This window comes from Rattus norvegicus, chromosome 1 (assembly GCF_036323735.1).
Source record: "Rattus norvegicus strain BN/NHsdMcwi chromosome 1, GRCr8, whole genome shotgun sequence".
Lineage (NCBI taxonomy): Eukaryota > Metazoa > Chordata > Mammalia > Rodentia > Muridae > Rattus > Rattus norvegicus.
The window spans coordinates 103,396,416-103,423,024 of NC_086019.1; the positions used below are offsets into that span (position 1 = coordinate 103,396,416).

At 48.8% G+C, this 26,609-nt stretch overlaps 2 protein-coding genes across 4 annotated transcripts; both read left to right on the forward strand.

The window, feature by feature from the left end:
• Positions 1 to 6,790: 6,790 nt before the first annotated feature.
• Positions 6,791 to 11,492, forward strand: Klk7 (kallikrein-related peptidase 7). 2 transcript variants are annotated; one of them, XM_063283851.1, is made up of 6 exons: positions 6,791 to 6,843; positions 7,263 to 7,367; positions 7,690 to 7,831; positions 8,173 to 8,420; positions 8,555 to 8,691; positions 10,480 to 11,492. In XM_063283851.1, exons 2-6 carry the CDS (start codon positions 7,301 to 7,303, stop codon positions 10,633 to 10,635), a joined length of 750 nt encoding a protein of 249 aa, XP_063139921.1. In that variant the 5' UTR covers positions 6,791 to 6,843; positions 7,263 to 7,300; the 3' UTR covers positions 10,636 to 11,492. The 2 variants fall into 2 exon arrangements, with proteins under 2 accessions (XP_063139921.1, NP_001099724.2); NM_001106254.2 differs by lacking the exon at positions 6,791 to 6,843 and having other exon boundaries at positions 7,301 to 7,367.
• A 7,503-nt stretch (positions 11,493 to 18,995) lies between these two features.
• Positions 18,996 to 26,267, forward strand: Klk6 (kallikrein related-peptidase 6). Of its 2 annotated transcripts, none has more exons than XM_006228982.5 (7): positions 18,996 to 19,142; positions 19,908 to 20,053; positions 20,471 to 20,531; positions 21,176 to 21,332; positions 22,924 to 23,171; positions 23,599 to 23,735; positions 25,959 to 26,267. In XM_006228982.5, exons 3-7 carry the CDS (start codon positions 20,471 to 20,473, stop codon positions 26,109 to 26,111), a joined length of 756 nt encoding a protein of 251 aa, XP_006229044.1. In that variant the 5' UTR covers positions 18,996 to 19,142; positions 19,908 to 20,053; the 3' UTR covers positions 26,112 to 26,267. The 2 variants fall into 2 exon arrangements, with proteins under 2 accessions (XP_006229044.1, NP_062048.1); NM_019175.1 differs by having other exon boundaries at positions 19,101 to 19,138; positions 25,959 to 26,253.
• Positions 26,268 to 26,609: the final 342 nt, after the last annotated feature.

Below are 26,609 nucleotides of genomic sequence, written 5' to 3' on the forward strand. Positions count from 1 at the left end.
AGAGCCTAGGTTGGCCTCAGTTTTGAGTTTCATATAGTCAAGGATGGTCTTGAACTCCTGATCTTTCTACTTGCACCTCCCATGTGATGGGATGACTGACAGGTGCATGCCACTGTGCTATAGAATTCAGGCTTACTGTCACATTTAGTATGGCTTTTAAATAATTTTTATTTTATATTTATCGGTGTTTTGCCTGTATGTGTGCATGTGCATGTGCATATGTATGTGTATACAGTGCCTGTGGTGGCCAGAAGGTGGCATTAGTTCCCTGCAACTGGAGTTACAGATGGCTGTGAGCTGCCATGTGGGTACTGGGACAAACTTGGGTCCTCTGAGAGAGCAGTGCACTGCTCTTACCCACTGAGCAATTTCTCCAGCTTCTCAATATAATATTTTTAGTGTGATACCTTAAGTTTATTCTCTGAGTCTTCATGGGTACAATAGTGGCACGAATGCTGTGAGAGTGACTGATGGCTTTGTGATTGGATTAAAGGCCTGTGCCACAGGAGGAACTGTGTACAGCCTAGAGCCGTAAATCTGGCCCCAAACTCACAAATTAAAAAAATTATCATATTCAGCATTCTTAAAGATTTATTTTATTTTTATTTATGAATATGTCTCTGTGTGTGTGTGTGCGAGAGAGAGAGAGAGAGAGAGAAAGAGAGAGAGAGAGAAAGAGAGACAGAGACAGAGACAGACAGAGAGAGAAAGAGAGACAGAGACAGAGACAGACAGAGAGAGGAAGAGAGACACAGAGACAGATGTATGAAGCTATCTGAGAAGACTAGAAGATAGCACCAGATTCCCTGGAGCTGGAATTAAACAGATGGTCATGAGCCACCATGTAGTCTCTGGGAACAGAACCTGCATCCTGAATTAAATTAAATTCCCTCCTCCCCATCTCCCTCTTTTCTTCTCCCCACTCTTACACTCCTCCCCACCCTGTGTGTCTGCCCACCGTGTGTGTGTGTGTGTGTGTGTGTGTGTGTGTGTGTGTGTTTCTCTCTTCTTTCTGACTCTCTCTTCATAGTTCTGAGTATTTGACTGCATGCATGTCTGTGTACTACATGCATGCCTGGTGCCTAGGGATGTTGGAAGAGGGCATCAGATCCTCTGTAGCTAGAATTAAAGGTGGTTGTGATGAGCTGCCATGGGGGAACTGGGAATTGAACTCTTGATGTTGTTAATGGCTGCCCCATCTCTCCAGCCCCAATAATTCATGTGTTGGTCTTTTTAATAAAAGAGGGCAGGGTTAGTCAATCTTATTTTTCTCCTTTGGCCACATCATAGATTACTAAATAGCTAATGATTTCACTGAGCTTTATTCAAGAGACCAATCCTAACTAGCCAGTGCCTGTTTGGTGTCATGTGGTATGAAACATGGCTGATTGGGTTATCTGAGGACCATTTTCCTCCACAGGTGTGTGGGTGTGTCAAATGCCTTGCACAATTAGATCCCAACTCTGGTCCAGCTTGAAGGGGACCCACCCCAGGAACAATGACTGTTGCCAGCTTGCCTTGAGTCCGTATCCATCCAGGATATTGTACTCATGAAGACTCAGAGAATAAATGTAAGGTGTCATACTAAAAATATTATATTGAGAGGCTGGAGAGATAGCTCCGTGGGTAAGAGCAGTGCACTGCTCTCTCAGAGGACCCAAGTTTGGTTCCCAGCACCCACGTGGCAGCTCACAGCCATCTGTAACTCCAGGGATTTAATCCTCCAGTGTGAGAGAGGGATTGGAGGACTCAGAGGGAGGCTTTCACCAGATATAGGAGAGGAGGGAACCTCTCCCTCAGAGAAGTGGATGCTGTCCTAAAGTGAAGGCAAATGAGACTCAGGAGATCAGAAGCAATAAACCACCAGACCCATGGATGACTCAAGCGTTGCTGGAGTCGCTGTGTGCAGCCACCTCCGGGCAGGGCACAGGTGGAAGGGTGACTGGCTCTCAGTTCTCGCATGTGATTGTGAGGTGCCATAGGTGTCACCCTCAAAGGCTTCAGGACGGAGATCTGAGGACAAGGAAGACATGAGACTGAGTGTCCGGATGGGGCTTTGATGACGAGTGCTGGGATTAACTCCAAACACAAAAAACTTCTGTTTGTTTTTTGGTTTTGGTTTTGGTTTTCAAGACAGGGTTTCTCCGTGTAGCCCTGGCTGTCCTTGAACTCCCTCTGTAGATCAGGCTGGCCTCGAACTCAGAGAGCCACCTGCCTCTGCCTCCTGTGTGCTAGAATTAAGGAATATGTGAGGATGTGTATTTAATAGGACCAGCAGTTCTGAGGAGTGTGTGTGTGTGTGTGTGTGTGTGTGTGTGTGTGTGTGTGTGTGTGTACATGTTTGAAGGTCAGAGGTCAAACTCGTCCTTCCCCAGGTTCAATCTATCACTGGCCTGGAGCTTGCTAATTAGGCTAGGCTGGCCAGCAAGGAACCCCCAGGGATCCATGTGTCTCCAGCTGCCCAGCACTGGGTCCTGGTCTTCATTCCCGGAAGGCAAGCGCTTTACTCGCTGAGCTAGCCTCACCACCTCACAGTTCCTCCTTCGGTATACAGCGGTTTGTTTTCTTATCTGTGAAACAAGGGTAACAATCCTCTATCCACTCCACATGAGAACGAAAAAATGGGCTCGAGAGACAACTCAGCGGTTAAGGGCATTTGCTACGCTTCCAGCGGACTAGGGTTCAGTTCCCAGGTCAGATGGTATGCAGCCAGCTGTAACTTCAGCCACAGGGTTTCTGACTCTCCTTTGGCCTTTACAGACACCGCCTATGTGCACGTATGCACACACACACGTGCATATAAATAAAACCTGTAAACACAAAAATCTACCAGGTCTGAGAAGCATCTGACACGTGTCCCGTAGGCCGACAAGGGATGGAAGCCTCTTTCTTTGTCGAACTTCCGTTTCAACTTCTCTGTACCCGTTTCTCGTGCACAGCTTTAGGAAGTCCTTCTTTCTGGTGTGGCTCTGCTCTCTCCTACTTTAGAGGAGGGAACAGGGAGACACAGAAGAGTAAAGTCACTCACCTAAAGTCACAGGGTGAGCAACTCTGTGTTGGATTGACCTGCGAGGTCACGTTCTTTTCTGTCACACCCTGAGGCAGAATGGCTCGGTTGGACTAAGTGTAAGAAGGCGGCTCTGTGGGTGCTAGGTGGTTTGCACAACACCATTTAAGTTCCTCCAGCTGATGCAGGCTCACCGCTAAAAAAAAAAAAAAAAAAAAAAAAAAACAGTGAACACCACACAGGGTTCGCTGAGCTCAGGGACCCGTGTTAAGTCACAAAACCAGCCTTACTTATGAAGAGACTGTAACAGAGGGCTAGACATACAGAAACAGCTAGGGATTTCAAGATAAACAGGCCTTTCAAACACCGGAGTTTCCCTCCCCCTTACCACCCTGATTCCCTCACAATAGAATCAGTCTCATGCGGTCCGGGTAGACTCAGAGTACCCATGTAGCCAATGGTGACCTTAACCAGTGGTGATCTTCCTGCTTCCAACCCCCCCAGTTGCTAGGATTGCAGTCATGAACCACCACACCCGTTTACGCAGTGCTTCCTGGACACCGCCAATGCTTACTTTGGGAGTCCAAGTCAGGAAGGCTGACACTCCCTGGGGCCAGAGTCAGTCCCATGGTGGGGGTCTGCCTTCTGGGGTCTAATTTGGACTCTGATAGGAGGAAGGGTCTTGAGCCTTAGTGACTTAGTTTGAATATAGTTATTGCCACTTTTGTGTCAGGGCAGAGCTGGCTGGCACAAGTTATCTTAGAGTTGGCTGCGGGGGATAAACATTGTGTCTGGAAGTCATGTTCAGCGGAAAAGTTGGTCATTTCACTCACTAGGGAAGCAGAGGCAAGGCAGGAGGACCAGGCATTCAGCTATAGATTAAGTTCAAATTCAACCTCCAGTGCAGAGCGAAACACTGTATCAAAATGAAAAGTAAAAAGAGGTCTCAAAATGTAGCTCAATAGTATATCTCCTGTCTAGAATCCCCCAGAAAGAGGCTGGGGGCGTGGCTCAGTGGTAGAGCCCCTGCCTAGAATCCCCCAGTGAGGGGCTGGGGTGTGGCTTAGTGGTAGAGCCCCTGCCTAGAATCCCCAGTGAGGGGCTGGGGTCGTGGCTCAGTGGTAGAGCACCTGACTAGACAACCCCAGAAAGGGGCTGGGAACATGGCTCTCAGCTTAACCAGTTTCCATGGTTGCTACCCATCACTATGGATGCCAACCCTCTGGAACCAGAAGCCAGAATAAACCCTTCTATAAGTCACTTTATTTATGTATTTGTGGTGTTTTGTCATAAGAACAAACACGCACACGCATACTCTCTCTCTCTCTCTCTCTCTCTCTCTCTCGCTCTCTCTCTCTCTCTCCCCTTCACATCTGTTTATCTGCATCTTGTGGAATGTGGGTGCATGGACCCATGCATATGTGGGGGAGGATAGAGCAGGATATAAGGTGCCTTTCTTGACCAATTCCATCTCAGCACCATGAGACAGGGTCTCTTAGTGAACCAGAAGCTTGACAGTCAACTAGGCTGCCCGACCAGCTAGGTCTTGTGATCTGCCTGTCTCTATCTACCCGCAATAACAGGGATACAGGAATATACAACGTGGGGTTGTAGGTATGCACAGCATGTTTGGCCATTTAAATGGGTGCTGAGGATTTGAACTCAGGCCCTCAAGCTTTCAGAGCAAGTACCAACGGAGCCATCTCCCTATCCTTATCGAGAGTTATTTGATTATTGTTTTTACAAAAGTCTACCAACACCTTGAAATAAGAGTCTCTATCCAAGTGTATGCACCTCTGTATCTTTGACATGTGGGCCAGCCCGGTATACCGTTGATACTCAATACAGTTCTTTCGAGTTTTTGAGGGACTGGGTCTGGAACAGGATATGGCATGAGAACTGTGAAGAAAGCAAGGGCCAGAGGAAGGCTTGGACTTTTTTTTTTTTTTTTTTTTTTTTTCCGGAGCTGGGGATCGAACCCAGGGCCTTGCGCTTCCTAGGCAAGCGCTCTACCACTGAGCTAAATCCCCAACCCCAGGCTTGGACTTTTAACTTCTGTGGTTTGACATAGGGCTCCAGAGATAGAAATGCCAACATAGATCTGACACCCCCACATTTGGAAGTCAGATGGGAGGATCACGAGTTCAAAGCAAGCATGCTATAAAGTGACAGCCTGTCTCTGAAAGACGAGGGAGAAGGAAGAGGGGGAGGGCAGAGTTTTAACTGGATTTGGCTTTCTATTGAGGGCCATATCTGAGTTGGCCTTGTATTCAGCTCCAAGAGTGAATAGCTATAACCCAGAAGGAGGCTCGGAACAGTCAGGAGAGGGAGACACGCCATTGCTGATGTGTCTGCTGGCTCAGAAGCAGCCCCAGAAGGTCACCTCAGTTCATCCACAGTGTGTTGGTCTAGCCGACTGCCATGTTCTTCATGGTTCTAAGAAGGCTCCTCCAGTCTCAGAATTGGCACCCCAAAGGGGGACACCGCCAGGTAGGATGAAAACTGAGCCACCTTTATAAAAATTTTATGAGACAGTATCGTGTGTGAGCCTACTCACGGAGCCAAAGTCAACCCTGATTCCCGACTCTCTTGTCCCCACCTTGGGAGTGCTGGAATCACAGGTATGTGATGCCACATCTACCTGCCTGCCTGTGTCTCCTTTTGAACATAAGAATCCCCCAGAGAGGAGCTAGGGTGTGACCCAACAGTAGAGCACCCACCTACTATGTGCAAGGAGCTAGGTTCAATCCCCAGTACTCTCCCCACCATAGGAAGGTAGAGTGGAATCTTTTGAAAAAAAAAAGTGAGATAAAGAGGGTTGTGGGGGATGGGGGACTCTATTAGATAATGCTTGAATCTTACATTTTTATTATCAAAAACAATACATATGCTTTTATATAAGTGTATTAAATATTGTATATAAAATGTACTAAATGTACTACATTTAATTATATTTATATTTATATTGTATATAAAATGTATTAAAATAATATGTATTAAAGTATATAAAATGTATTAAGTGTAAAAATGTATTTAAAGAACACAATACGTGTATTATATGATTAAAGATCAATATAACCACTGTCGAGATGGTGAGATGGGAAAAGGTGCTTGCCACCAGGCCGCATGTGATGAAAGGGGACAATCAACTCCCCAAAGTTGTCCTCTGACCTCCACATCTAAACCACAGGCAATAAATAAATATAATTTACAATTTTTTAAAGAACACGAGGACAGAGACTAGACCTATATCCATAAGAGCCCTGCTGGTGTTGGGTGTGGACTCCGTATTTAATTTAATTTAATTTTATTTTATTTTATTTAATTTGTCTGTTTGGGCTGGGAGTTAAGTTCAGCCTCACAGGCAGTACTGGATCCAGCAGGCAAGAGTCACAATGGTCACAATCATGGTGTGGGGTCTGGGCTACCCTGGGAGAAAGTTAGAGTTAGAAGATGATACTACTTGTAAGGCTCCAAACTGAACGCCCCTCTGCTTTCTGCACCTGATTGAACACTGCTCCAGGGGATGACTCCTTGACATGGTGATGCTAGAATGTGCGGGGGCCGGCTTCCACATGGGAGTCACCCTACCTGACTGCAGTACAGAGGGTGGAGGGAAAGATCTGTGGTATCAACTGTTAGGGCTGCCTCAGGGATTTCAGATAACTCTAAGCTCAAAGCAGAGGGAAGGCACCCAGAGACAGCTCCACCTGTGCCCCAGGGAGCTGGAGGCGGTGCGGGGGCAGAGGAGGTATAAAAGGATCAGCCCCACAGAAGGCTGAAGACACTGGACTGGGCTCCGGATCAAGGACAGAGCTTAGCCAAGTCACTCCCAGGTGAGAGGAGCTTCATCGGGGGTTGTGCATGAACCTCCCTGGAGACTGGGGTTCCAGGGTCCTAGATGGGAGGCCATGAGGGGTAAGAGGGCTGCTATCCACCCACAAGATAGAAGCAAAGGACCTTAGGTGCTGTCCTGGAACAGGGCCTGAAGGAGGAGGGCTGGGGTCTGAATCCTAAGAGCTGAGGGAGAAGACTGGGGTCTGGACCTTTGGGTCTAAGGGAGGACGGCTGGAATTGGACTCCAGGGTCTGAGAGAGAAGGTCTAAAACCCAAATGTCTGAGGGAGGAGGGCTCTGACTAGATTCCTGAATCCCAGAGAGAGACTAGAGGCCTGGACTCCTGAATCCAGGGACGGAGGGTAGGGCTGTGTCTTAGTGCCTCATCTTTCGTCATCCCTTGCTCTGGCAACATTTAGCTCTCTCATCTGGCAGTCCCTGAGCCACTGTCACCAAGATGGGAGTCTGGCTCCTTTCCCTGCTAACTGTGCTGCTGTCTTTAGCCCTGGAAACTGCTGGACAAGGTGAGGGCTTGCTCAGTGTCCCCAACATCCTGAGTCTGAGTCCCCTGTCCCAGATAGCTCCTGCCAGGTGACCTGACCCCATGACTCTGTGATCCTGGTTGTCTTTTCTTCTCACCTCAATCAGGCAGACTCCCTGTGGCCTCTGCAGGCTCCAGAAGCCTGTGGCTATCACCAGTGGTCCCCAGTCTCTCCCTAACCCATTCTCACATCCCCCTCATGATCCTCCATCCCACCCTCGACCTTTCCTCCCAAGCCTTATAGACCCATCACTGACTCTAACTCCCTGTTTACTGTCTCATTCTCCCCCTGGTGCTGGATAAAGGAGAAAGGATTATAGATGGCTACAAGTGTAAGGAAGGCTCCCACCCATGGCAGGTGGCTCTGCTCAAAGGCGATCAGCTTCATTGTGGAGGAGTGCTGGTGGGTGAAAGCTGGGTGCTCACAGCAGCCCACTGCAAAATGGGGTAGGTTCTGCAAGGGCAGGCAGGGTAAGTCTCTTTTGGGTCCCTGCCTCTGTCCTCACCCTCCTCTCTCTTTCTGTTCTGTGTTTTTCTCTGTGTGTATTTCTGCCCCTTTCTTTGGCTCCCTATTTTTTCTCTGTGTTCTTCTCTCTGGGCTTCTAACCCAGCTCTTCCTCTCACTTTCCCTCTCTTCCTTCTCCTTCCCTTCCTCCCCTCTCGTCCTTTCCCCTCTCTTCATCCTTCTCTTCCTCTTCCCCCTCCCTTCCTCCTTCCGTCCTCCTTTCTTCTCCTCCCTCCCTTCCTCCCTCCTCCCTCCTTCTCTGAGTGTCACTCTCTTCTCCCAGTCAGTACACGGTGCATCTGGGCAGTGATAAGATAGAGGATCAGAGTGCCCAGAGGATCAAGGCTTCAAGGTCATTCCGACACCCTGGCTACTCCACAAGGACCCATGTCAATGACATCATGCTTGTGAAGATGGATAAGCCGGTCAAGATGTCAGACAAGGTGCAGAAAGTCAAGCTTCCTGATCACTGTGAACCCCCAGGGACATTGTGCACCGTCTCTGGATGGGGCACCACAACCAGCCCAGATGGTGAGATTGTCTCAGTGTGGGATCCAGCACAGCCCCCTCCCTCACACACCCTCTTCCCTTTTATCCCTGATCTTGACCTGGTTCCTCAGGTCCCCACCCTACCCAGTCCCTTACTGAAGTCCTCCTCCCCACAGTGACCTTCCCCTCGGATCTTATGTGCTCGGATGTGAAGCTCATCTCCTCCCAGGAGTGCAAGAAGGTGTATAAGGATCTTCTGGGGAAAACCATGCTGTGTGCTGGCATTCCCGACTCTAAGACTAACACATGCAATGTGAGTCCCTACTGCCCCCACTCTCCCATCAAACCCCTGTCTGTCCACATTGGCCCAAAGCTCTCTGTCCCAGCCTGTCCTGGCCATCACCCAGATCCTACCTCCTTAGCTCTCTCACCTTCTGTTGGTCAACAACCTTGATTCATGCATGGACCACACTAGCCAGAGGCCAGTAGCTTAGTGGAGCTGAGAAAGATGGAGATAAAGGATGCAGGATTGTGAGTGAGCCTCCTACTTCCAAACTTCGCAGAACCTTCAAAATTCTGCGATTAATGAATTATTTCATCTTTACACTCTTGAGACAGTATTCTTCTGTGGTCCAGGCTGGTCTGGACCTCCCTCTGTAACTCAGGTTAGCCTGAAATAATCAAGTCCAACCTAGAACTAGGTAGCCAAGGCTGGCCTCAAATTCATAGAAATACACACACCTGCCTCGGTCTTCCCAAGTGCAGAACTTACAGGGGTGAGCAGTACACCAGACTGAACATTCCTTCTTAAATTTTATTTCTAAGATTTATTTAGAATGTTTCTGTGTATATGAATGTCTTGCCTGAGTATATGTAAGTGTGCTGTATGTGTGCCTGGTACCAAAAGAGGCCAGAAAAGGGCCACATATCCTCTGGAACTGAAGTTACAAGTGCTTATGAGCTAACATGTGGGTACTGGGAACTGGACCTGAGTCCTCTACAAGAGCAGGCAGTGCTCTTAACCACCGAGTCTCCCTAGGCCCCAGTTTTGTCTTTGAGACAAGGCTGTGTAGTAGCTCTGTCTGGTCTCAAAGTTGCTTTGTAGCTGAGGCAGGATTTGCATCCCTGGTCTTTCCGTCTCAGCCTCTGGAGTGCTGATATCCAATCGCCTCTTGATTTTTAAATCATTCTTCTTCATGATGACCACTATCATTTTCTGCCTGATCCAGATGCCTAACCATGGTCTTGGTCCTAGGACAGGAATGGATCTCTCTCAATTCTCCTCCATGCTCTTTTTTCACAGCCTGTCAGGGGCTTCTGCCTTTAGACAACATATTTCCACCTCTTTCTTTTTATTCCCAATTTTATTTATTCCTTTGCTTTTTTGCCATCTCCCTGCCCTGGGCTGGCTTCTGTTTCTGTCTCCCTCTCTCCCTCTCCTTCTGCTATCTCCAATCTTCCCAATCTGCTCTCCTTTCTCCCCGCTTCTTTCTCTCTTCTTCCCCTTCTCTTTCGCTCATCTTGTGTCCTTCTCTCTCTCTCTTCTTTCTTCTTCGTCACTCCTTCTTCCCACACCCCTCCTCCTCCTGTCCCTCTCCACCTTCTCTCTCTTCTTCTTTATCTTCCTCCTTCTCTCCCTCCCTCCATCCCCCCTCTCTGATCCCCTCACCTCTTAGGACAGATGCTGTGGTGTGTTGAAGGACTGACTGGTGGGAGACACATTCTTGTCCCTGAGAATCAGGGAATCTCCTCTCCCTGGGCTTCCTGACAGCCCAAGGGAATACCTACCCAATCCCTACAGAAGAGTCTCCTTCTCACCAGCCTTAATTAATAGACTTTATCAATAAGGAAATTATATGTAAATGTCCAGAAGTCCCATCCTTTCCTGCCAAGAAACTCTAATGGAACCCACGTCATCAACATGATGGTATGAATTCCTACTTCCCCATTAGTTCCTAAAACCCATGTTCCTTAACTAGGGTAGAAGTCAATTCAGATTGTCAGGACAAAGACTGAACTAGACATCCTTTAGTCTTAGGGTGACTTAGGGGTCACAGAGCTTTCCTCTGAAGGCAAAACTAACCTCCTCTGTTCCCCATAGGGTGACTCAGGGGGGCCCTTGGTGTGCAATGACACCCTTCAAGGTCTGGTGTCCTGGGGAACCTACCCTTGTGGCCAGCCGAATGACCCAGGAGTCTACACTCAAGTCTGCAAGTACCAACGGTGGTTGGAGGACACCATGAAAACCTATCGCTAACGTGCCAGGAGGGCAAGCTGCCAGCCTGGAAGGCTGTGTAAAGCCCTGCCTGGCTTTACCTTTCCTCCAGGACATAGCAAAACCTCAACACTACGTTAAGTTTATAAGCCAATCAGAACCCCAGAGACCAAAAAGCAAATCAAGTCAGGAGACTGAGAACCTGAGGGCTATGGAAGATGCCAGAAGAACTAAAACTTCCAAATGCAGTAGCTTGAGGATTCCTACGGTCCTTTATTGGAAAGTGGCTGCTAACTGTGAGACCTTCATCCACTGCCTTGGACTCAGGCCATCCATTTCTAGAGTTCTTTAAAAAAAATAGAATCAAATTTGGATTCATTACATTACTTATTGTAGAGGAAAAAGAACGGAAACTGTCAACATGTTCACAATAGTAGATTATTTCAGTGAAAGTTCGATTTCTCTCACTATGAAGTTGTGGGAAATACCGCGTATGCTGTGGTGCTCAGCCTTGTCCCCGAGGGACTGTTGTTGTCTGATGTTTAATGGGGACATGGGCTGGACATACCCAATGAATACTGATGAGACAGAATAAAATCTAAGTGATATCGATGTGTGTGCTCATAGCCTGGAAAATAATGTTGGGGAGCTGGGAGCATTGATGGTGGAGGGAAGAGACCTATGAGGAAGAGTTGGCAAGATGGCTCAGTGGGTAAGAACACTTGCTGCCAAGCCTGACATGACCTCTGGGGCCTGCACGGTGGAAGGGAGTAACTGATTCCTGCATACTTCCCCCTGACCTCCAGATGTGCGAAGGCACATGTGTACCTGCACACATACATTGACACAAAACCAGATTGAAGTGTAAATAAAGTCTTCTTCATATTTTTAACTTTTAAGGACATTGTAGCTTGTTTTCAGCCTGGTCCTGGTGGGTGGTGTGTTTTCTTCATTTCTTGAGTTTCTGTTTTCTCACAGGTAAAAAGGGAGGACAGAAAGGGAGGACCTGAGGGGAGAAAGAATGGGCAGTAAGCACTGAAGTCACCAAGGTGAAGGGATGGGGAGGGGCCCGCATTTCTCTCAGGTGACAGGGAAAGTTTTCAACCAGGGTTGGAGGAGACAGAAACTGGACATTTAGGTCCTCTGGGGGTCAGCCAAGAGTGAGCATCCAGAAACTCAGGGCTGAGGAAGATGGTGGCTAGTAGGCTTCTCTCAAAAGATCAGGGGGGCTCTGGAAGGGAGGGGTGCTTTCTGACTCAGAGCAGAGACACACCTAGGCAATTTGCCTTCCTTCTCTGGGCAGTGACACCTCAGAATCTGCTGACAATGGGATGCAACTAAGGGCCTGACCCTCCCACCTGTCCTTCCTGTTTCTCTCCCAGAGTTCCTTCCCCACAAACATTGTTTGAGTTCTTCAGAGTCTCCACTGACCGCCCTCAGCCAGTCAGTCAGAAATGCTGCAGCTACTAAACTCTGCCCATGGAGACACAGAGCACAGACCCCAGCCTCCTCCCTCAGGCTCAGGGGTCTAGGCCCCAGCCCTCCTCCCTTAGACTTGGGAATCTGGATCCCAGCCTCCTCCCTCAGGCTCAGGGGTCTAGGCCCTAGCCTCCTCCCTCAGTCTCAAGGTCCTAAACTCCTCCAACCACAGACCCAGGAACCCAGACCCAGACCCAGCCTCTTTTCTTAGGTTCCGAGGGTCTGAATCCTCCCCTCTGCCCTCAAATCCCAGAGTCCAGACCCTGGCCTTCCTCCATCAGCCTTAAGTCTAGACCTAGTGATTTCTCCACCTGTGTCTCATGTAAGGCATACCAAGGAAGCTGGCTCTGAATTTCCATGGAGTCTTATCAGCTTTTCCTCTCTCTTCAAACCACCCAAATCACCATTCGATCTCAAAACTTAAAGGGTCTGCTGTGATGGTGTAAATCTTTAATCTCAGCACTTAGAAGGCTAAAGCTAAAGGAGATCTCCACGAGTTCGAGGTCATTCTGGTCCACACAGCTGCTTTCAGGCTAGTCAAGGCTACATAGTGAGACCCTATCTCCAAAGGATCTAGGGAGGGCTCCGAAGATCACTCAGTGGGTAAAGTGCTGGTTGTGCAAGCCCAAAGATCTGAGTTTGCATTTCCAACACCCACGTCAAGCGCACACATGGCCGTGTATGTGTGTTTGTAATCTTAATGCTGAAGAGCTGGAGACAGTGGATGGGTGGTGGGGGTGGGGCTCACTTTCTGATTGTGTTTGAGGCCTGCTTTACAGGAGACTTATTTATCTATTTATCTCTAGAGAGCCAGAGACACTGTCTAAAAAAATAAGGTGGAGACGTCCAATGTCAACATTCACACACACACACACACACACACACACACACACACACACACACACACAACTCAGAAATAAGATATACCATAGCTTTTTAAAAGATAACCTAGACTCACAGGGGTACTGAATCAACCTGGCTACAGCAAGGGTGTGGTTGGTTACAAACACAGAGTTTCATACTCAGTTGGGTTCTTTGGAAAGGGCTTTGTTTTTCTTTGGTCAGACAGTAGACTTATAGGTAAAGCCAATAGCTGCTGGAACTTGCATTAAAAACCTATGGTGGAGCGTACAATCCATTTGCTGTGGGTACGTGTGTACATCTCTCCTCCTGCCTCGGAGGCCAGCCAGGGTAGACTTTCCCTCCATAGCTGGCTTTTGCCTTCATCTCCTGTTTTGCTGGTAACAGTACGAAGGGAAATATCATCTCTGAATTCCCGAGAGGATCAGCACGATGGGTCCTGACCTCTGTGTGTTAGTGACATGAGGTTTTCTAGGGGTAACCAACCACTTTCTGATCCGGTTTGAGGCCTGCTTTACAGGAGGGAATTTATACCTGATACTGTAAACCTGGTCAGTAGGCCAGGGCTTGGGAGGTCATAGGCCCTAGGATGGGGAATGGAACACCTACTATAGTTTAGTTTAAATCGTTATGTTGTCAAACTGCCCTCTAAATATTTGTACCCACAGACTAGTGCTACTCTCAACCTTGACCAGAGAAACCCCTTTATGCAGACACCTGGTCAAGGTGGGTAAGGGGGGTGACTAAGGGTGACTATGGAGTGCTCAGCCCTCAATAGTGACTAACGGGACAGCTATTCCAATAATGCCAAAACTCAGAGAACACGGAGGAAGAGTGTACACACAGAGCATAAGAGGACAGCGCAGACTGCCATGAAATGCCGTGTTCTGGACATGGTGGTTACTCTTGCATTTGTGAACTTGAAGCAAGTCTGTTTATCTGCCTGAAAGGGGAGGAAAGTGAGAGGGGTAGGCTGGGATCAAGATGGGATCCATCGTATCTCAACAGAACTAGTGGAGTCAGTACTCTACAAAGTAAAAAAGGAAGGGGGGAAAAGAGAGGCGAGGACATGAAGGTAGAGTGTCCGGGGGAGTAGGAGGTGGAGTAAGGGGCGGCTGTGGTCAGGATGCATTGAACGCGGGTATGAAATTGTCAAAGGACAACACAAGATGACGTTTTTAAAAAGCAAGGATGACAGGCATCGTGCCAGCTTTGTAGATAGTAAATGTCTAGTGCTTGTGAACAAGAAGGAAATAGGAAGGGAGGGAGGGAGAGAGGGAGGGAGAGAGAGAGAGGGAGAGAGCGAGAGCGAGAGCGAGAGCGAGAGAGAGAGAGAGAGAGAGAGAGAGAGAAGGTGGAGACGTCAAGTATTTTTCAAAGACCATTAAGAAAGAAGGCCTCCCACCTGTTCAAAAGAATGGAATCTACCTCTGGTCTGGGTGGAGACATGACACTGATTGGCTTCAAAGATTAGAACATGACAAAGATTAGAGATGACTACAGACTACTATCTCCTCAAGAGCTAATCCAGATGGGCCTGTCAATCACCTGGCTAGGAGTGCACCTCACAGGAAATCTGATTCACCTGGAGGCATGCTAAGGCAAAGGGAGGAGTAATTACCCCCTTAATGAGATCATGAATCTATCCTTCCCAGAAACCCCTCCTCCATGCAGGGGTTCCTGCTGCTTCCATGCTCCTCTGACTTACTTTTTTTTTCACATACTGGCCCAAACACAGGTATATTTCCCTGAAAGTCTGGGATTTCTTACTCTCTCAAGGCCCCTTCCCCTTTCCCTTTGCCGCTGCTTGCCAACCTCCATTGCTCAAGTGTGCGAGCAAAGATCACAGTCTTCTCCCTTACCCTTCTCTGTCTCCCTCCTCTAGGCAGCTTGCCTTCTCTGTTTAAGACAATATTTTTATTAATTTAAAAATAATTTCATAAATGCCCTGTCCCTGTCCCCTCCCTCCTAATTGCTAAATAAATTATCCCTCCAAGTCAGTTTTTAAATTCTTTTATTAACAGGACTAAAATTTCCAAAAGGAAACCTATATTTTCCAGGAATACCCACTGCCGCCCCAACACCCCCAACACCCCCACACCCCCCATGTGTGTTGCTTCTCCGTTCTGTTATCCCTGTCTTCTCCCCTGGCCTCCCGTTCCTTCTCTCCTCTTCCCCACTGTAGCCCCTCTCTCTGCTCTCTCCCATCTTTCTTCTCCTTTCTACCTTTCCTTTCCTCCTCCCTCTTCTCTTCTTCCTCTTTGCCTGTTTTGTTCTCCCTCCACCCTGTTGTCTCTCCCTCTTCCCCCTCCTCCTCATTCTTCTCTCCGGCTCTCTCCTCTCCCTCCTCCCTCTCCCTCTTCCCAGACATAAGTAGATTGCTCTGACCCTGAGCTACAACCCCCAGCCCACTGTCTGCCCTTACTATCTTGTTATCTTTCTTCCCCATCTGTGTTCCTTCATCCTTTAAGTGGGAGACAAAGCTCCCATCTCTTGATATCATCATAAAGATTTAATGACTCCCCATGTAAACAGTGGCTGGGACAGCATCACACAAAGCACCAATGATAGGAGTTGGTTCTGGATGCACACGGCTTCTCACATTCTCCCTGCTTACTCTCATGAAGTTTCCTTTAAATTTTTTATTGACTATTTTGGCTGAATCAGCCAATCTAGAATCAAACATTCGCAGATTTAAACACACGTGTCCTGATCAGAGATAAGAATGTGAAGATAATCAAGTTCACTGACAGACGTGTGGACCTCATTCTCTCTGAAGATCTTCTAGTCCCACCATAACTTGGGAACAGAGGAGACAGTGGGACGGGAATGGGCATGAGAAGGTCACAAGAGACTCAAACCCTACCTGTTCCCTCCTTCCTCCACATGGATGATCCTTCTGGAGCCCACTTACCCGGTACAGCAGTACGGAATTTTATTATCATCTTTGGGAAATTGTAGAGAGATGGATCATGACTGCCGCGTTGGAACATGTCCATGTTGGAATACCAAATGTGTTGAAATACTCCATTTTGGAGTAATGTTAGACTAAACCATGTTGGAATACACTGTTTTTGAATACACCATACTGGACTATATGTCAGGGCAGGGCATTTTAGAATTCTCCGTGTCAGAAGGCTTTCGGTTTTGGATGCTGCCATTTTGGCTCGTGTTATATTGAAATACCACAATGTCGGAAGTTGAGTTCCAGCTCAGGCTCTACCACTTCCTGTGTGCTTGTATGTGAGCGATGAACTTCCCTAGTCTGTGCCACAGTTTTCCTATCCACAACAGGAGTGGATGTGATGAGGTCATGGTAGTCACGGGTCAACATTTCCCGAGTTCCCTGTGGATGCAGCCATGAGTCAGCATAGTCCATGCCCTCTGGGGCTCAAGATCCGGCAGGAGAGATGGACATTGATACAGATGGCTCTGGTCCAGGCTAACACCTGGAAGGAGACACCTGTGGAAACCCACACAGGAGAATGACTAACCCAACCATGGCAGGTGGCGTTGGGTGGTGTCCAGTGGGAACTTGTTCTCAGAGGCAATGTTCCAGGCAAGACCAAAGGGACAAGAGGTGGTCAGCAGGAAAAGGTGGGGAAAGCATGGAACGGGAAGGAAATTTCAGAATCAGAGACTCCCTCCAAGGTCACAAAGCATGGAACCACGAGGGACACTTGATATGGTTTCCAAAGCTGGAGCACTAAAAACATGGGTAGGGCTGGTCCAAACAGTGTGTGGCCAAGGCACTCATAAAAGGGATAAGATGACCTCCCACAGAGTTGAGTTAAAAGTGTAAAGGGGTTATCAGATTCCAAGCACTCGATATGCCAGGACATGAGGCAAATGGGTTCTTTGGTGATCATTGGTATCCTAAATTCTGGACCATTAGTGTCTTGCATTATAAAATGGAATTGAGTGAGCTTCTGCTTTTGTTTTGTTTCATTTTACCATACCAGGGCTTGAACCCAGGGCCTCACACACGCAGAGCTATGACGCCAACTCTCTTCTTTTCATTTTAAGATGGGGTCTCATTCTGTAGCCTCGGCTTGCTTTGAACTTGCAATATTCTTGCCTCTGCCTCCTCACTAACTGAGATGACAGGCCTATGCTGTATCTTTTCAGCTGTTTTCTTTTCTAACTTCTTACATTTACTTTCAAGGAACAAATGAAAATTACATAGGCTTATGGTATTTTAATAAGTGTACACATACAGTGTGGAACAGTTAAGCAAAGCTAGTTAACCTAGGCATCACTTCACACCTGTGATAGGAACACGTAAGAAAACACACTTGGTAATGCTGAGGAACGGAACTGAGGAACATGCTAGGCACGATCTCGATCTCTGGGCTACACCTCAGACTATCACTGGGAGATTCTGGAAAGATATTCTACCTCCTGCCCCTCACTAGGGGTTTCTAGGCAGGTGATATACAGCTGAGCCACATGCACTACTGGCCACTGTAGGGCCCTAGGCAGGAGGTATAAAAAGAATCCAGATCCTCAGTCCCTCACTGGGGGATTCTAGACAGATGTCCTAGCCCCGAGCCACGCCTCCAGCCCTTTGCTGGAGATCTATAACTGGGTCCCTGGTTGCTGAAGATCCTCCAGTCTCAAACTGAGGAGTGGGACAAAGGCAAAACAAGGGAACAAAGGGGGTGGGACAAAGACAAGAAGCATGAGGAATTAGGGGCAGATCTGTGAGAAGCAAGGCCAGGGGATAGTCCAAGCAAAGTACAGGGAGACCCTTCTTGAAGTCTAGTGAGTGGTTCAGAGAACAGAGAGTGAGGTGGGGAGGGAACCAGGCTGACCTGGGACCGGAATACAGGACCAGAGGAGAGTGGGCCCCACAGAAGGGAAACAATGAGACAAGGTTAGAGAGCCAGTGGGTCGTGTGAGGGGGACTGACTGTGTCTGGGGAGACAGTGAGACACGAAAAGAAGACGCTAAGTTCAGAAGAGACCTAACATGAAGTGTCCAGTGTATCCTTGGTGGTAACTAAAGTCTTCCTTAGCCAGGGCAATGGGGCCTGAGCAGTGCGAGATCAGGTTAATGAAGAGAAGGGCGCGTGGAGAGTCACACCCAGCAAGTGCTGAGGGGCACGTTATTCATGCACGCTGCTATTGCCTGATGGCTTCCTAGTATGTCTCCATTTCCCCTCTTCATCCCCACACCCTTCCCCAGGTCCCTCCACCCTCCACAAGTCCCTCCCTTGCAGCCCACAGTGACCACTGCCTACTCTTCCCACACATGCCTGTGTCCTCTCCTCTTCACTGCCTTGCTCCCCAGACCCAAGTTCAAAGGCGCCTCCCCATAATTCTCCCAGGTCACGACATAGCTTATCGCTCTTGGTGCTGCTCCCCAGTGTCTGCATGCCAGGTTCTCTCCACTCGTGCATCTCTCTGCACAAGCAAAAACCCCAGGAGTGACTCTTCACGTCCTCCTGCACCTCACTAACCGCACCACACACACCTTGCCATACCTTCTCACACCCCAGGAGCATAACTACATACCAAGTGCACACATGTTTCCCCAAGTGGTACAGGAGGAGAGCCAGCAGAGAAACAGAAGATCTGGAGAATCCAGGGGTCTGGAAGACAGACAGACAGAAAAACAGAAAGACAGTTGCACAGAAAGATTTTATAAGGCAGAGGATCACACGAAAGGGAGAAATAGACAGAGACAGAGAGAAAAAGAGGGGAAAGAAGTAGAGATGTGGAAAGAGAGAGGGAACGATAGAAAGTCTGAGACAGACACAGAGAGCAGGGGTGGGGGTGATGAGCAAAGGCTCGAAAGATGCCAAGACGGCAAATACATTGAGATAGATGGAGGCAGACACAGAGAAGGATCCACAGAGAACACGAAGGTGGGCAAACTTGGAGGATGGGTGTGTAGAGCTCTAAAATATTCAGATGAGGGACTCAGCAGGGCTGGACCCAGCAGGGCTGTCACTCACACTGATACAAAGAGAAGTCATTGAGATAGCTTCCCGCCCATCTTCCTGGGAGCATGGCACCAGGTTTCTGGGGACAGACAATGCCCAATTGTTGGAAGACTCTTTCCCCATATTGCTCATGCTGCTTCCCGGCCTGGGTTAGGGGTGGGGGACAGTTTAGTGAAACACCCTTTCTCAATAGCTGGGTGGCAGCTCCCACTCTCCTCGGGACACGGAGGTCTTCAGCACCCACAGAGGGACTTACAGGTAGGTGAGTCAGTCTGACCCCACTGAACCTGGGCAGCTGGTTCCAGTGCCTCAAAGATACAAACCCAGGAGGAGAAGCTGCAGGCTCCGTAGGGGGTATAGGTGGGGTACTTGGGGAGGCTGGGGCACCACTAGCTAACCTGGGAACTGGCATCCAGTCCTCAGTCTTATGTCCCCAATCCTACAAATCCAAAACTAAGAATGAGCTCCCATTCCTCCGCTATGTCCATCCTAAAGATTTTGGCCCAACTCTTCTCTTTTGGACCAGGGGTCCAGGATCTTCCCTCCTCCTCAAACTAAAGAGTTCCAGATCAACACTCCCTACTTAGACTTGTGTTCTAGGCCCCAGCCCTCTTCCCTTAACCCAGGAGTCCAGGTGCCAGTTCTCCTTAGGCTCAGGGGTCTAAGCCTCTGCCTTTCTCCTTCAGACCCAGGAGAACATACTCATTTCCTCCCTCAAAATTCAGAGATCCAGGGTCACTATATTCCAGAGAGGGCCACTGGCTTCCCCATAGTTATCTGGTCAAGGGTCACCAGAAGCAGTGCTGTGGGGCAGAAGGAATGTATGTGGGAGGATTGGGTGAAGAAAAGGGTGTGACTGGCTTCCTCCTGGCTCAGAGACTAGAAGAGAGAGGGGTTAAAAAGGAGCTGGGAGACTCTGAGGACAGAGCCCGCTTCTATCTGGGAGGCTACAGAGCCAGGCGGGTTTCTGGAGACAGTCTGCTACTTGGGACCCAGCACCAGGTGCCTACCCCACTATTTCATGCAGGTCGGATCATAAGGCAACCTTCTGTCAGTCTGCTCTGCCCCTTCTCTTGTGGAGCACCCTGCCTTGCTGACTTTCTCTGCCTGTGATAGGTGGTGTCGTTTCCCCCCCACCTAAGTTCTGGCAGGTACACTGCTGGCCAGCAGCAGGTAAGGCCACAGGTGCTGTAGCACCTATGGGTATGGGGTGAGCGAAGGGTAAGTAAGGATGGATCAATGTGCAAAAGGAAAGTCCCACAGAGAGGAAGACTATCAGGGGCCTCTCAGACTAACGGCTCTATAGTGGACACCAGAGTCCAGGGCTGTGTTTCTTCCCCAAAGCCACTGGAACCATGGACATGGTCTGTGTAATACTGTCTTGCACCTGCTCTCACAGGACCCTCAGATTCAAGCTGTGAGTTGGGAAATGAGAAACCAGGAGATGAGAAGAGAGGGTGTGCAGAGATCCAACAAGGTCAGGAGAGCAGGACAGGATAGGAAGGATGGCGAGGGTAAGGAAGGAGCAGGGTGGGGACCTGAACAGAGGCTGGGATATGACTAATGGAATCGTTGGCTTCCCCTTTCAAGATGCCCACGAAGATGCTGACAGTGAAGACGCTGGCCCTGTGCTTGATTCTTGCTAAGTCAGGTGACTAAAGGGGGAGAAGGGGGAGGGGCTGGTAGATGCATTGGCACTGTTGACAGACGGTGGTTTGGGGCAGCTTTGAGATGAGGAAGGCCCCGAGGAGACTGGCTAAGAACAAGTCCGGAAGGTAGGTTTGAAGATAAGGCATGCATACAGCTTTGAGGATGGAGATAGCTAGGCGTGGTGGCACATGCCTTTGATCCCAGAACTAGGAAGGGAGAGGCAGGTGATCTCTGAGTTTAAGTCCAGCCTGATCTGCAGAGTGAGTTCCAGGCCAGTCAGGAATGCACCAAGAAACTCAGTCTCAAAAAGGGGGCTTCGGGGTGGGTGGGTGGGTGGGGGGAGACTGGAGAGATGACTGAAAGGTTAAGAGCACTGGCTGCTCTTCCAGAAGTCCTGAGTTAAATTCCCAGCAACCACATGGTGGCTCACAACCATCTAGATCTGTTGCCCTCTTCTGGCGTGCAGGCATACGCGCAGGGAAAACAAAAATAAGTAAATATAAAAATAAAGACCCAGAGGGTGGAGGTAGAGGAAGAGGAGATAGATTTGGAGGTGACAGTGAGATTAGGGGCCTATTTGATTGCAGTTCATCTCAGAAGGATCCAGGATCTCTGAGCTCTTCTCTCAAACCCTTCCTCCCTCAGCCTGGTCGGAAGATCAGGATAAGGTGGTACATGGAGGCCCCTGTTTGAAGAACTCTCACCCTTTCCAAGCTGCCCTCTACACCTCGGGTCACTTGCTGTGTGGTGGGGTCCTCGTCGGCCCACAGTGGGTGCTGACAGCTGCCCACTGCAAAAAACCGTGAGTTTCCTCTGTCTTTAAGAAGTCGACGGGAGGGGGTCCAGCGGGTGCCTTGTAGACTTCAGAAGGGAGGCAGACCTGGGCATCCATCATTCTGTAAGCATCTCTCTTCAGCCAGGTACCCATAGGTTCTGGGATCCTGGAGGTGTCTCAAGGCCTTTAAAAAATAGTGCACCATTTGCATGTAACCTATAGATATTTTTGTGTGGACTCTAACTTATATCTCTGGAGGGGCAGGTGGAGTGACTGCCATGAGTTCCTTCCCCGGCATCTCCTAAGTCGGGCCTGGCATTCACCACTCTAGTGTTAGCATTTGAGAAATGGAGGCAGGAGAATCAAAGTCACAAACTGAGCCCCAGCTACACAGGAAACTTGAGGCCAGCTTGGGCTGCAAGAGACTTCCTCAAAAAGGGGGCGGGGAGGCTGGAATGATAGCTCGGTAGTTAACCTGCTTCACAGTCATTAGGACTGAAGTTTAAATGCAAGCACTGGTGTCACAAGTCAGGCGGCCTCCAAATGCCTGTAACTCCAACCCAGAGGGTTCCAAAGCCTCCTTTCTAGCCTCTGCACATGCACAGCTATGCAACACATACTCATGGAATCAAATAATGTTTTTAAAGGTTGGAGAGATAGGTCCACTGTTAAAAGTGAATACTTCTCTTGCTGAGGATCTGAGTTCAGTTCCCAGCACCCATACGGCAACTCTGAACTGTCTGTAACTCCATCGTCGGAAAATCCAACACCCTCTCTGTCCTTCACGGGCACCTGCACTCAAATGTGCATACCCTACCTACACAGGTATTTAAATACAAAAATGAATCTTGTGAAATAAATAGTGAGATTGTCTTTAGATTACATGTAGTGCCCATGGCAACACAAACACAACATGAATAGCTGTTAGATCCTTTTGTTTGAGGAACAGTAACTAGAAAAAAAATCTATATATGTTTAACCCAAGCACATTTCCCCCGGATACATATTTTAAATGTTGAATTTATTAATCTTGTTGCACGGGTGTGCACATGCCACAGTGCACCTGTGCAGTTCACAGGACAACTTCGTAGAGTCAGGTCCTCTCTGTCCACATTCATGGCGGTTCTGGGGCTCAGCTAATTGGGCTTGTGCGACAGTCACCCGACCTGCTGACCTGTCTTGCCTGCTCCTCCTCTCTTGTTGCTTGTCTTTGAGTCAGGGTCTCTCTATGTTGCCCTATTGGCTTGGAATACACTATATAGACCAGGTTGGCCACAAACTCATAGGAATCCTCCAGTGTCTGCTTCCAGAGTGCTAGGAGTAAAGGTGTGCACCACCACGCTCTGCTACTCCACCAATATTTCTAACCTGTGGCCAATTGAATCTGTGCAAGCAGAACCCGCAGCTATGGAAGTTTGCTGTCAAGCTGTGCAGTAGAAAAGTTTAAAAGGCAAAATTCTAGAAGAATGAGCTTGCCTTTTACTGAGCTGGGGAAGACCAAGGGAGGAGGGAGGAAGGAGAAGGAGGAGGGGGGAGGGAGGAGGGGGACAGGTGATCTCTCTAGGAGCCTCCAGTGAAGCCCAGGACTGTAAGTGAGTCCTACCTGTCTTCTTCCCAGGAATCTGGAGGTGTACTTGGGGAAACACAATCTACGGCAAACTGAGACTTTCCAAAGGCAAATCTCTGTGGACAGGACTATTGTCCATCCCCGTTACAATCCCCAAACCCATGACAATGATATCATGATGGTGCATCTGAAACGTCCAGTCAAATTCTCTCAAAGGATCCAGCCCCTGCCTTTGAAGAAAGACTGCTCTGAGAAGAATCCCGACTGTCAGATCCTCGGCTGGGGCAAGATGGAAAACGGTCAGTGAGGGGAGATGGTTGGGAGTAGCCAAAGAGGCCAAAGGGAGGGGATCTAATGATGGAGGTGGGAAGGAAGATGGTAGGCCATGAGAAGGTGCTGATGGAGAGGATCAGTAGGCCACTCTGTTTATAGGTAAGAGACAAATGGAGGGAAGAGAAGGTTGAGGAGTTGGACCAAATGTGGAAAGGCCGCAAATGAAGGGCCAATGAGAAGAGAAGTGAGAACTCATGGAGGAGCAATGATTAGTGGGGAAGTCAGGCCAAGAATGATGGGGAAAGGGATCAAGCAGGAGACGGTGACAAGGAAAACAGATTCTAAGCATGAAAGAGAAAACAAAAAGGGAGTCTGCGGGAAATGAGGGAGAAGAGCAGTAAGGACAGCTGTTGAAGGGAAGTGTGTGAGCCTGGCCCTCCTCCCTCCTCCTAGGTGAATTCCCAGATACCATCCAGTGTGCTGATGTCCAGCTGGTGTCCCGGGAAGAGTGTGAGCGCGCCTACCCTGGCAAGATCACCCGAAGCATGGTGTGCGCAGGCGACAAGAGAGAAGGGAACGATTCCTGCCAGGTGAGACCGGGAACAGAGAACTGAAATCAAAGACAGACAGGAAGATAGACACGCAAGCCAAAACAGAGCTGAACAGAGATTGAGAGAGTCAGCCTGGGAGGACACTGGAGGACAAGACAGGAGAAGAGACTCTGCTTCGCACATGTAAAGACAGATAAGAGAGAATCAAGGCAGGTCCAAGCTGAGAAGTTGGCTCAGTCAGTAAGGAACTCACCATGCAAGTATGAGGACCTGAGTTGTAGGGCATGGTGAATGGCATATGCTCATGATTCTAGAACTTGAGGACAGAGGCAGGCGTATCCCTGGGGTTCATCGGCCAGCCATCCTAACCTAATGGGTGAGCTTAGGCCTGTGAGAAACCCTGTCTCAAAAGACACAGTGGACGACTCCTAAGGAAGGATGCCTATGACAACTGGTCTCCACCTGCACATACATGTTTCTGCATGCACGCATACTCTCAAATGTTCACACACACATGAGAGAGGAGAGAGAGAGAGAGAGAGAGAGAGAGAGAGAGAGAGAGAGAGAGAGAGAGAGAGAGAGAGACCCAGCAGAAACAAGAACAAGAGGTTTAGATGCAAGGTCAAAGAGGGAGATACCAAGAGCCAGAGAGAAGCTAAAATGGTTAGCCAAATATGGGTAAACCTAGCGAGCCTGAAAATTTAAGAAACGATTTCAATGAATGGTCACCTTGATGGAAGTTTTGAACAACTGGGGATGCCCAGGGGCCAGAGAGATGCTACAGAGAGCTATCCTTCCTCAGAGCTGCAGCCATGAAGCCCATTTGGAAATAGCTGAGCTCCAGATTAGGGGGCATCCCAGCTACAAAGAAGGATTCTATGCTCGTCTCTCAAAACCTGCAGTTGGGCTTCTCTGGAACTCATTCACAAGCCTTGTCTTGTCCCCAGACCCACAGCAATTTCTCCTGCATCAGCCTGTGTGGTACTGGGGATGGAGGCATGCACCATCACACCCCTCCAATCTTCAATACCTTATCTGGAACCTGTTATCCTCTCAGACTCCTTTTTATTCCAGAATGACTCTAGACCATGGAGGGCCAATATCAGCCTACCAAGAAAACAAGGATAGGGATGGGGTGGGGGTAAGGGTGGGGAAGCCAAGAAAGTGAGATAGTGGTTTGGAAACAAAACAGGTAGGCGTGGCTGGCCTGGGATCAAGGGATGGGGAGCATTGAAAGTTTGTGCCTCCCTCTTGAGTCCCTCCCTTTCCAGCCTCCCCTTACTGATCTTATCACTTTTGTCTCCCTGCTCTTCTCTCTCCCTCTACTCCATTGATAACCTTTACTTTTATGGACCTTGGTGTCTCTCTCTGTCTTGTGATCCTCTTCCTGCAGGGATAGACAGGTCTCCATCCCAGATAGGGAAGCAATAACCATCCAGTGAATGACACCAAAGTCCAACTTAGTGAACCAACAAGATTTATAGGGTTGCTTCCAGGACCATGGGCAAGAGGTTACTTACAGGAGCAGAAATGACTCATGGGCATTACCAAAAGCTCAGCCCATCATGGGTGACAGCTCATCAAAGCCAGAATGTGGAGCACAATGCACAGCCTGCAGGCAACACAGCAGGTTGGAGAGCGTCTCCCTCTGGCAGCTGAGGTACTCAGGGTCTCTTCCAGGCAGCTCATGTTGACGTAGGGAGACTCCTGGTAGCCCTTACTGCTTATACATACTTGGGGAAGAAGGGACCTAGTATATCTGGTCAGTCCCAACGTCTTCCTGAAGCATTGCAGTTGTTTGCGTATGGAGCTTAAGGAACTTCACCATGGGGTGCAAAGTTTCAACTCCCCTTAGAACATGTTGTGTCTTAACAACCTTCTCCCCAAGATGGATGGTTTATTTAAACACCCTCTCTCTCACTGTACCTTTGTGGAACTTGGTATCCTTAAGCCCCCGTCTATCTCTGTCGTTTCCTGGGAATTAAGTCCAGGATCTTATGCCTGCTCAGCAAGCTCTCTATTGGTGAGCTGCTGCCCCCTCCCTCTCTTACTTTGAGAAAGGGTCTCCCTACATAGTACAAGCTAGCCTTAAACTTGCAATCTTCCCACTGTGGCATCCTGAGTAGGTCAGATGACAGGCATGACTACCAATCCAGCCTTTCCTCCATCTCCAAGTATCTCTAACTTCCCCCCCACTACTCTTCCTCTTCCTCCTCCTCCTCCTCCTATGTGAGTTTCTGATTTTCTCTCTCTTCCACACAGGGTGATTCTGGAGGTCCCCTGGTATGCGGTGGTCACCTCCGAGGGATTGTGTCATGGGGTGACATGCCCTGTGGATCAAAGGAAAAGCCGGGAGTTTACACAGATGTCTGCACTCATATCAGATGGATCCAAAACATCATCAGAAACAAGTGACTCTGGCATGAGACATGCAGTTCTTGACCTGTCTCTCCCCTGACCCTAGCTGGCTACATATTCTCTCTCCCTGAAACCCTGCCCCACTCTCAGAGCCTTCAGATGTCCAGCTCTGCCCCCTCATGCTTAATAAATGCAGTGACACAGAACACAGAACACTGCCACATATGCTTTGTTCAATCCTTGCACCCCAGGGGGATTGGAGGACACAGGTTCACCTACTCCATGGGTGTGGTTAGCAGATGGAACCCCAGTGTGGCCACCCTTGACAAGTGATTTCCTTTAGAGTGTGAATGCTCTCATCTGTAAAATTGGGATAATATTGGGGCTGGAGAAATGCTCAGTGGTTAATAGCACTTACAGCAAAAATAAGGAACAGGTGTTCATTCACATCTACCAGTAAAAGGCACACAGTGGGTGCTTTTCTTTATTCCATTTCTGCTTTCTAGAAGCCTAGCTTTGCCCACTGCCACAACTCAGTTTGATATCCACCTTGGA